General features: G+C 40.6%; 1 protein-coding gene across 1 annotated transcript in view; it reads left to right on the top strand.

Moving 5' to 3' along the window:
• The first annotated feature begins 849 nt into the window (after window positions 1-849).
• The window catches only part of SLC30A9 (solute carrier family 30 (zinc transporter), member 9), a 111,603-nt gene continuing 100,630 nt past the window's right edge, over window positions 850-11,822 (top strand). Inside the window, exons 1-2 of the mRNA XM_006898178.1 lie at window positions 850-961; window positions 10,250-10,414. Coding sequence (XP_006898240.1) covers window positions 850-961; window positions 10,250-10,414 — 277 coding nt within the window. The remainder of the gene's footprint in view (window positions 962-10,249; window positions 10,415-11,822) is intronic.

The following is an 11,822-nucleotide window of genomic DNA, read 5'->3' as shown; positions in this document are numbered from 1 at the left end:
CCATCTGAATGTCGTCTTCGGTGAAGTGCCTGTTCATATCCTGTGCCCATTTTTCTATTGGATTATTTACCTTTATCTTGTTGTGGTGCTAATGGATTTTTAAAGGCTGTAAATTGTCTGGGAGACTATTGTTCATCTTTGTCCCGCAGAGCTGCTGCTGGATTCGAACTGTCTGCCTTTGCGTTGGCAGTGCAGCAAGGCACCTATTCATTTTTCTGTTATTCCCCAGTAACAAAGATTATATAGATAGCGAAGCACCAGACAACTAATAAACTGGTGTTACAAGGGGGCAAATGATCTGCTGAGAGAAGGAGTTTGCAGAGTAACTCTTGGGTTTTTTGTGGGCTGATCCAGGAAGGCTCAGACAAGGGGAGCCTCAGAATACAGAACCATCCTTAGTCCTTTTCATGTTTCTTCCCATTTCAAAAGGCCTGGCTCAAGGTTAAGTGCCAGGAGAAATGAAAGTAGATAAAGTCTCTGAACGCAGCCACTTTTCTTAGGGCTTTTCTGGCCTCTCAGAATTAAGAGATCATCTCCAAGAGGCGCAAAGTGATACGGGTTCGCATAAAGACAAAGCAGTCCAGAAGCTTTGCATTCACCTGCACGATGCCCCACCAACAGCCTCCACTAAGGGAATTACGACTCGCGCACGCGCTGTACGTCACTTCCGCTCCCACCGCGGGGCGGGGGAGGGGGGAGGTGTGTCGCTACCACTTCCGGGTCGTCCAGGCCGCCTTGGGCGGCGCAGGTTTCTAGCTCCGCAGGTGTCCCGTCTATGGAGGCAGTTTGTACCGGTGGCTGCGAGGAGGCAGGAGGCGTTGTCCGAGTACTGGCCTTCGCCTCGCCAAGATGTTACCCGGCTTGGCCGCCGCCGCTGCGGCCCACAGATGCGGCTGGTCCTCTTGGTGCCGGCTGCGTCTGCGCTGCAGGGCGGCGGCCCGCAGCTCCTGCCACCGTCAGGGTGAGTGTCCTGCGCTGGCCGCGGCCCCGCGGAAGCCGGACAGGAGGGCCGGGCGGGCGTCGGGGCCTCGCCCTCACCCCCGGAACCTTGCTCGCGGGCCGCCGTCGTTGTGGTTCAGCCTGCTTTTCTCCCGCAGGCCTCCTTGCCCCCATCCCTTTGGCGCCCCCGGCACGACCCCCTCTCGTGAACCCGCCCGCCTGCCGGTTGCTCGGATCACAAAGCACTACGTGCGCATCGAAGCGTGTAGCGATGACCCACGTAGCCGCGGGATGTCATGGGCTCCAAAGAGTTCCCGGGCTGTGGTGGTGTTGTGTTATAGCCATGGCACTATCATGAGCTCCAGAGAGTTCTAGGGTGTTTTGATTGTTTGGTTTTGTCTTGGCACACTTTTACTGAACATTTTTGCAAAGTAGCGTGTTTTTATTCCCCTAACCCTTTTCCTATACTCGCAACATGCTAAACTTCCCAAAAGTAGTAGGGAACAGGGTGCAATTCAACATCCATGGAGCTTTCTTGTGACTTAGGAGATTATAACCACCCCATGGAAGGATAGAGGGACCGTGCAGGAGACCCTGGATGAGATGGTCGATGCACTAACTGGGGTGATGGGGATAGGTTGTCAGAGACAGACTGGCTCAGGATAGAGTAGGGTTCAGGGCTATTGTACATAGGGTCGCCGTAAGTTGTGGTCGACTCGAGGGCACTTAACCACAGTCTCACTGAATGAGCTCGAGTAGGGACCGAGAAGCTACAGAATTCTTGTTCTTTTTTTAAAAATTATTATTATTAATTTTAATGAAAATTTACGGAGATTTTGGATTTCCATTCATTCATTGTTGCGCTTTTATCCTTGCCCACCCCTCCCCTCCAGTTCGTTCTTTTTGAAAAGTAAAAGAAGTATTCTTTCATTGTTGTACAATCCCTCCCCCAAAGTCCACTCCACTATGCATTCTTCACTCTGGACTCATGTCATGACAATAATTTTGCACAATCCTTTAAAGATCTGATGACAGGGCGTCCATAACCCAGAAAAAAGGTGTTTGGCAAGGATTTTTAGCTTCTTCCGACAGAATTATTTTCAGAATAAAATGTGAATTGTTCAAGAAGTTCCAGAACAGAATTGAACTTGTAATTGTGTTCAGGCTTTCTTCTTTTTTTTTGCATCCAGAAAAGCAGGCTGTCACATCTGACACTGAGAACCGAAAGTGAGCAATGAGGGAAGACAGAACCATATCTATCCCTATGCCAATCCCCCAGATTCTTGGGGTGCAAAGAATATTTACAGATTCTCTTAGAAAATGATGCATAAGTAGACATGTAGCATGTTTGTCACCTAGCAGCTGCAAGTTCCAGCAGTTTATATTAATAAACAGTTTTCAGCCAAACAAACTTTGTTGTGCAAATAAATTAGAATATATCCCTTTTTTAAAAGAAATCAAAATGTGGAAAATGGCCTGTCGGTCGATCCCAGGAGATCACAGCCCTCTGAACTCTATGAAGCAGCACCATTCTACTGTGAGGCACAAGGGATTGCCTCTGGCTAACCATCTGTTGGCATCTGTTCTTTGGCTTTAGTGATCTGAAAGTATAACCAGTCTGAGTTTTGCCACATTGGTTCCTTTAAGAGTAAAATGAGGTAAATAGATACTCTGTAGCATGGAGTTATACTGTATTCCAAAATCTCCTTGGCTTTCTCCCTCCACCTCGTCTTTTTAGTATAATTGTTTATATTGACCAGGTCGTTGGTATTCTGTACCATGGAGTTGGAAATGGCTCTTAGCTGGCCCTCCAGCGGGTCTTCAGAAGCAGTAAATCTTAGAGGAGGAGATTGTGTGTATTTCCTCTATGGAGCAGCAGATATGAACCACCTGCCTTCAGGTTGGCAGTGCACCCTTTTCTAAATATAATTTTTATTTTATGTTGGCTTACTTACAAAGTTTATATACATTGTTTTTCACATATCTGATGCCCAGTCGTAGGCGACTCATAGTGACCCTATGAAGGAAAGTCCTGGACACCTATATATCTTTTGTCCTTTCTCCAGGTTCATAGTGTTTCCAGAGGCAAGCTATTATGGAAGTAGATGCCACTCCTGCTTCCAGGCTTGTTTTAATTGGGGAGCTCCACCAAACACTGTCCCCCATGGGTAACCATTCTTGCATTTGACTCATCAGTGTCACAGTGTTCAGCTACATAGCAACCGCGAGTTACCTCTGTACAGCAGGTGGACATACCAGGGTTACACGACCTAGAGGAATGTTTCACCAAAAACAAAGGCAGGCTCCTGGGCTGTGGAGTAGAGTCACCCATTTTGGCTTGGGAGCATGACTTTCTGCCCATTAGGCCAACTGATCTCTCTCTATGCTACTGTTGTTATTGTTGTTGTTGCTGTTGTTAAGTGCCGTCGAGTCGTAGGCGACTCAGCTACCCTGTGAACAAAAGACCTGGACACATGTATAACTTTCGTCCTTTCTCCAATTTCATAGGGTTTCTGGAGGCAAGCTATTATGGAAGTGGACGCTACTTCTGCTTCCAAGCTTGTTTAAATCGGGGAACTCCACCAAACACTATCCTCCATCGGTAACTATTCTCGCAGTTGACACATCAGTGTCACAGTGTTCAGCTTCACAGCAACCACAAGTTACCTCTGTACAGCAAGGGGACATACCAGGGTTACACGACCTAGAAGAATGTTTCACCAAAAACAATTCAAGGCAGGCCCGAGGGCCGTGGAGTAGAGTCACCCACCTTTGGCTTGGGAGCATGACTTTCTGTCCACTAGGTCAACGGCCTTTTGTCTCTATGCTTTTGCTAAAAAAAACCCCAAAAATAAAAAAAAAAATTAATGGTTTGCATGCAATAATTTGTTTATATTGTGTTTCAACCTTGTACAGTTTTTTTAATTCACCTGCCCACTTCATCCCCCAAACTCTGTGACCCTGTGATTTCCCTCACTTCCCATATAGGATACCAGATAATTTTTTTCTTTTAAAGAAACACCAACAAAACATTATTTTGGTGAAAGTCTTTAGCAAAAAATAAATATATCCATTCAGCAGTTTTTGTGCATACAATTCAATGACATAAGCAGTGTTTACTTTGTGTCAGCAATCTTGCTATTTCTACTTTAATTGCTTAATGACGTTTAACTTAGACTCACTCTTACCTAGTTGTTTCATCTGTACTGTAGATGTATTTACTTTTGTTAACTTGATCTTATGTATGTAGTCTTCTCAGAGTGTAATACTCAAGGCCTTTGGGGGTGAGGGTGTTTGTGTGTAGCTATACTCTTGTTTAGTCTGAAGATGGCTTAATAGGTTAGTTTTGCTTGGTTAAAAGTTTAATGGAACATTTCAGGGCATGGCAGTTTGGATATTTTTCCAGTCTTAGTGAGTTCAGTGAGTCTGGAATTGAAGTTCTGTTCTGCTTTTTTCTTTCATTTGATCACAATTGATCAAGATATTTACTATCCTGAAGATTCACGCAGTGTGTGTGCCATCAAGTTGGAACCATTAACTCAGACTGACTCTCTAACGAGCAACGAGGGAATTAAAAATTCAAACTGCGTGCCTTTAGGATTCCAGTGCAGCTTCTTACCAGTAGGCCACCAGAGAGTGATGTAGTACCAAAATCAAATCCATTGCTGTTGAGTCAATTTCAACAATTTCTGTTGAAGAAAGCTCCTATATGTTGAGCTATACATATAGGAGAGTAAAATAGCTTTCTAGGGTTTCCAAGGCTGTAATTTTAACAGAAATAGATAGCCATAACATTTTCCCGTGGAGCAGTTGGTGAGTTCGAACCTCCAACCTTTTGGTAAGGACCTGAGCACTTACCTGCTGTGCCTTTTAACACTGATTAAAAAGGGAAGGTGGAAATAGTATAGTTTGTAATCCCTGTTCCCTAAGCAGGAGCTCTCTGGTGGTCTAGTGGTAAGTAGTTGTGCTGACAACTCTTGAAAGGCAAGTGTTTCAAATCCATCAGCTGCTCTCTCTGTGCCAGGAAGATGGATTTTATGGCCTCTGAAAACCTGCTAGAGGGTCAGCTGTGAGTGGGCAGCATGTGGCACACAGACAGACATCCTCTCTGCAGCTCCTGCTTTGTTGAAAGTTACCTTTGTCTCATCCACCTGTGAAACTTAGATAATAATTCTCTCACGAATCAGAATGACTTTGCAAACTTTGGAATGTTTATTACTAGAATTCTTTTTTTCATTTCATACTTAAAACCTTTTTGCTTAGAAACAAGCGTGTTTATGAACATTTAATTTTAATATTGAAATACTTTTAAAAGGACTATCATAAACTAGAAAGACTTAGAAAAGGAGTACTATTTAAGTTGGATGTCAGTGAGGAGAAAAGAAAGAATATTTGAAGAACTTTTGTGGACATAATTGAGAAACACCTTTTCTTTTATCAAGAAAGTAAGTTTCATCTAAACTTTTTAAAAAATAACTTCTTAATTTTAATGAACATTTACAGAGATTGTGAATTTCCATTCATTCATTGTTGCATTTTTCTCCCTGCTCACTCCTCCCCCCCAGTTCACTCTTCTCTTTGAAAAGTAAAAGAAAAATTCTTCCATTGGTATATAATCTCTTCACTCCGAGTACACTCCACTATGCAGCTTTGATTCTGGACTCTTGTCATAACCATAATACCCAATCATATATATAATCTAAACCTTTAAAATGCTTATGTGGTAGATAAAGCTTATGAATAAAAACAGAAAGAAACCTTGAGAGATATGACTACTGAATTTGAATACTTACAAATGAGAAACTTGTATGCCAGACACATAATGAAAACATTTAAACCAAAAAGAAAACCAATATTCTAGAGTAGTGCTAGTCCAAAAAAGTATGTAAGCCATCTATGTAATATTGAGTTTAAGTGTCTGTATATCCTAGTGACTCTGGTTGAGTAGTCCCTGGGAAGATGTATTGCTCTCCCAAAGGATCTTGTGTCGTTCACCCAAAGGTGGATCCTCTGTAGCAGCATTAACAGCAGTTTGTAGCCTCCACTCACTAGAGGGTCGGCTAGGAGTCACTTCCAACTTTATGGCAAGGATTTTTTTTTTGAGTGACTATATTAAAGTAAAATGAGAACAGATGAAATGAATTTTAATAATATATTTTACCCACTATGTGAAAATATTTCCATTTATAATCAATATAAAAACACATGGGATATTTTACATTCTTGTTTTATAATACGTCTTCAAAATCTGGGGTATATTTTTACACTTAAATCTTTTCAAATTGGTCCCATTTCAATGCTCAGTAGACTAACTGCTTTAAATACACTTAAATAGAATTATATTGAACAGAGTTACAGTAATATCACTCATAAATATACCAGTTTAAAGATTAAGGTGCAAGACATACTATTTCAAATTGTTTCATATACATGTCAAAATTAATGAATAAGGAAGACCTAAGGAAAAAAAGAGTTGGACAATGACTAGGGAGGATAGAAGAATTGATGCCTCTGATCTGTGAGTATTGAATATACCATGGACTGCTAAGAAAACGAACAGGTTCATCCTGGAGAGGGTTAAACCAGGCTGCTCCTTGGAGGCAAGGCTTCTGAAGCTTTGTCTGACATACTTTGGACATGTAAGGAGGGACCAATCCTTGGAGAGGGACATCATGCTTGGGATGATAGAGGGACAGCGCAGGAGAGGAAGACCCTCTGTGAGGTAGATTGATTCAGTGACTGGGGTAATTGGGATGGGTGTGTCAGAGACTGCGATTGGCACAGGACAGAGCAGGGTTTTTAGGCTGTTGTACATATGGTTGCTATGAGTTACAGGCGACTCGACAGCACATAACAACAACAAGAAAAATTTATGTGTTTGATTTGTGATGTTAAGGAAGAATATTGAGATGCCCATGGCTATCAGAAGAACAAACAAACCTTCATTGAAGGAAGTGCAACCAGAGTACATTGTGGATGTAAGGCTGGTGAAACTTTGTCTCCCATACTTTGACCATGTCAGGAGGGGCTTGTTCTTGAAGATAGACAAGCTTAGGGAAAACAGAGAGTCGGCAAATGAGAAAGAACCTCAGCAAGATAGAATGACACAGTGACAGCAACAGTGAATGTGTGAGCAGGGTGGAGATCTTGTGCATGGAGTAAGATAGGGCAAGATTCAGTTATGTTGTTCATAGGGTCACTATGAATCCTAATTGACTCAACAGCTCCTAACAACATCCTTTGTTTAATTTCACAAAGAATTTGAAGTGAGAGTATACTTTTTGAGTACTTCATGGCTCAAGTAGATGCCTGTTAATAATATTTAATACTTAATGATGTACTAAGTATGATTAAGAGGTATATAGGTTTGCTTAAGTCTGAAATTGATATCAATATGAATACAAAGATAGAAATTAGACCTTTGGATGTTCATTCCTATATATAATCTGATAATGGTATTCCAGGCTATAGTCTTTGCAATTACGTGCTGTGCATTGGAGAGAATATACCATGGACTGCTAAGAGAACAAACAAGTTTGTCCTGGAGAGAGTGAAGCCAGGCTGCTCCTTGGAGTCAAGGTTTCTTCCACATTACTCAATCTCCAGAAAAAAACAACAACACCAAAACAAGAAACCTGAAACATTTTCTTCACATCTCCACTAATGTTCTGATTTGTCAGTTTTTTCCAAATTTTTTCTGTCTGTGATTATTACCTCATGAAACTGCTGTATCACCACAAATACTTTTTATTTTACCAACCAATGTAATACTTTCAAAGAGGCTGTGCTAAGGTATTTAAGGGGATTTTGTTACAATCTAAAGTCTTCATCAGAAGATGACAACATTCCACACAAGTTGGCACTAGACTTTTTCCAAAGCTGTTAATTTTTAAAACTTTCTTATACAAACACATAGAAAAGTCCTAACTAAGCTTCCATATATCTATGACCAATTTCCAATAAGTACGACTCATTAGCAAACATACTGTTGCACTCTATTTGTATCATATACTCTAATGTGAAACAAATATCACTTAAAAATAATGTCACTTATTAATATTTCAGTATATATTTCTATCCCATCATCCTGCTAATTTATTTTACAGTATTTAAGTGTTTTCCTATTTCAAGTAACTGCTGTATTAAGGGTAGGCACTGTGCCTGCATTGTTTGACATTATACTAGCAATCACAGTGCTTGGCATCTCTGTACTAAATGATTCATCACACATACCACATGAAACAGATAAAATTGTTAGCCTCAAGTTAGTTTAATTACAAGAATTTCAATTACAACTTAATCTATATAGAATCAAGCTGTCTGCCAAAAGTCTGTAACAGCCATTTGTGTTCTTGGGAAAAAAAGCAAATTCTGACTATGTAATTGTTGTTGTTATGTGCCACTGAGTCGCTTGTGACTCAGAGTGACCCTATGTACAAGAACCCTAAATGCTGTTCTATCCTGTGCCAACCTCACTGTCTCAAACACACTCATTCCAGTCACAGAATCGATCCATGTCATCAAGGGTCTTCCTCTCCTGCACCGTCCTTCCACTCTGCCAAACATGATGTCTCTCTCCAAGGACCAGTCCCTCCTTGCAACATGCCCAGAGTATGTCAGATGAAGCTTCAGAATCCTTGACTCCAAGGAGCATTCTGGCTTAACCTTCTCCAGGACAAACCTGTTTGTTCTAGCAGTCCATGGTATATTCAGTACTCTTGTCCAGCACCACAGCTCAATTCTCCTATCATCTCTAGTCATTGTCCAGCTCTCTGAAGCATAGCAAGTAATGGCAAAGACCATGGCCTGTATCAGGCGCACCTTAGTCTCCAGACTGACATCGTTGTTCCTCAGTACCTTGGAGAAGAGGAAGAAGGATTGGCTATCCACTTTCGAAATAGCAGGCCTTTGAAAACCCTTTGTACAACAGAGCACACTTAGACTAGCAGATATGGCAACTGAGGATGAGCCCTCAAGTATGGGAACATATAGCAGGAAGAATAGCTGTAAGCAGACACTAGTGATTGGAACATGGAATGTAAGAATCATGAATGTAGGAAAACTGGATATTATTTAAGAAGGAAATGGAACACATAAATATTGACATAATAGGTATTGGTGAGATGAGATGGGCTGGCATGGGTCCTAAGTACCTATATAAAAAAATGAGAAGGGCCAATGAGAGTAGAGAGGCATTTCTTTTTCTACCTATATAAAAAAATGAGAAGGGCCAATGAGAGTAGAGAGGCATTTCTTTTTCTTCCTCCTTGCACTTGTGGGATATATTTTCCTTAGTTTCAGCCTTTCAAAGTCCAATAATAAACGGCAGAGCAGCTGAAGTGCATTGCAACTAGTTGTCTCTTCTGTCAGTTAAAATTCCCATATATACTGATGCACTTACCAAATGCTGGTCTAATGATCTGATTTAAAAAAAAATCAGTGACACTATGTATGAGTGACTGATTAATATAATTCACTTATTGATTATAAAAATGAAAAGAATAAGTCTACAACTAATGGAGGAAAGGCACAGGATAATTGGGAGTGGGACGCTCCCCCTCTATGAAGTGTAGTCTGAAAAGAATGTTAACTGCAGCTTTTTATTTCTTTTGAAAGTATGCAGCGAACATGCAAAATTAAAAGTGTCTGTTGTGTGCCAAGCACCTTTCAGCATAGTTGAATAATAAGAAGACACTATTTAGCTCTGTGCTGCTAACCCAAAGGCACACAGTTTGAATCCACCAGCTGCACTGTGGAAGAAAGATGGGCAGTTTTCTCCCATGCAGTTTCCTGCCTCTGAAAATCCACTGGAGGGTCATTTGGGGGTTGATTCTGACTCGACAGTACATACAACAACTTACAAAAGCTTCTGTATAAAAATTTTTATAATTTAGGGAAAATAGAGAAATTGTCTTCATTTTTCTTTTACACAGTGTCCCAATATACATAGGGATCAGTATAACATCTCTCATGGAGATAGTAGTTTGACATCATGCATTTGAGTATTTCTCAAAAAAACCCATTGACATTGAGTCGGAACCAACTCATTGCTGATCCTTTAGTCGGCTTTCAGAGGCTGTAAATGACAGAGGAGACGACCAGTTTTCTGCCACGGAGCACTGATGGATTTGAACTGCCACAGAAATACCACCTTTAGGTTAGCAGTACAATTTCCTGCAGCCTACACACTAGAACCTGGATATTTACAAATAGGAAAATGTCAGCTTCGTTCTGAACAAGGTATGTTTTATTGTGTATAAACATCTTTATTACGCATTTGCTTGGAATGGAAATACTCTTTTTCTTTTAGAATGGCAGAATTTAGTGACGTTTGGAAGCTTTTCAAGCTTGGTTACCTGTAATCACCCATACGTTTGTACACTGAATCAAGTAAAGTTGTATTCCACCAACGTTCAGAAGGAAGGACAAGGATCACAGACGAGCCAGGTAGAAAAAGTACCAACACTTGAAATGGGTATGTATACCTTTTTACTTATTTAGAACAATATTTTAATTGTGATTTGAGTGAAGGTTTACAAAGCAAATTAATTGTTCATTCAACAATGCGTATTCATTTCTCTATAACATTAATGTCAATACTCTTAATGTAACTGCCCAGTTCCCACTTTCTCCCTGTAATCCTTATTCCATTAGTCGTCTGTACTTCTTTGTCTTCTACCTTAGAATACTGTGCTAATCATCTCCTTATTGAATATTCTCCTTTCCCTACTATTTATTAATTTTTCATTCCCCTCTTCTCCCTTCCTATTCATTCATAACCATATAAGAATGATTCTGTGTGCACTTTCCTTTTGCTTTTTAAAAAAGTACTCTTTTACACTGTTAGAAAATGTCCTTTTTGTGATTGAGTACATTTGTGGTTTTTTAAAATCATCTTTTTCCTATATTCTAGTATGTGGAAGACTAAATGCTTCCAGAACATTTGATAGAACTTAACTGTAAAACTCACTGGACTGGGGTTTTCTTCGTGAAGTGATTTTAAAGTACCAATTTACTTTTTGTGAATGCTTTAGGATCTGGAGAGGATGATCTTTGCCAGAACATTGATTGCTTTATTTATATCTTGGAGGCAGGCCCTCCCCTCAAGGAAACTCACCTTGAAACTGATTGGCTGCACACATCACTTGATAGAAGATGATTACATTGTGTTTGCCAGACTTCTGAGAAAGATAGTATAACCAATTTCGCTTCATTTTTTTAACTTCTTCGTATATCTTCCTTAGCTCCTAGTTTACCAAAGTATTTAAAATGTTTCCTTTAGGATGCCTAGTCTGTCAGTTGTTGTTGTTATGTGCCGTCCAGTTGCTTGTGACTCATAGCGACCCTATGTACAACAGCCCTAAACTCTGTCCTGTGCCAACCGCACTGTCACTGACACTCCCATCCGATTACCCCAATCACTGAATCAATCCACCTCATAGAGGGCCTTCCCTTCCTGCGCTGTCCCTCCACCCTCCCAAGCATGATGTCCCTCTCCAAGGACCGGTCCCTCCTTACAACATGTCCAGAGTATGTTAGACAGAGCCTCAGAATCCTTGCCTCCAAGGAGCCACCCGGTTTAACCCTTTTCAGGATGAATCTGTTTGTTTTCCTAGCAGTCCACAGTATTCTCAGTACTCCTCTTCAGCACCACAGCTCAAAGGCATCAATTCTCCTTCCATCCTCCTTGGTCATTGTCCAACTCTCTGATGCATAACAAGTGATTAGTATCAGAAATAATGATGTAATTTATTAAAAAGAAAGCTATTGAGCACTTTTTATTTTGCAGAAGATAGATTCTTTTTTTTTTTCTCTATAATTATATTTTATTAATTTTCATAAACATTTACAGAGATTTTGGGCTTCCACTCATTCATTGTTGC

The sequence above is a fragment of the Elephantulus edwardii genome, unplaced genomic scaffold (assembly GCF_000299155.1).
Source record: "Elephantulus edwardii isolate Elephantulus edwardi_28Jun2011 unplaced genomic scaffold, EleEdw1.0 scaffold00222, whole genome shotgun sequence".
Lineage (NCBI taxonomy): Eukaryota > Metazoa > Chordata > Mammalia > Macroscelidea > Macroscelididae > Elephantulus > Elephantulus edwardii.
Note: the sequence above shows the minus strand (reverse complement) of the source record. Positions and strands in the feature narration are given on the sequence as shown.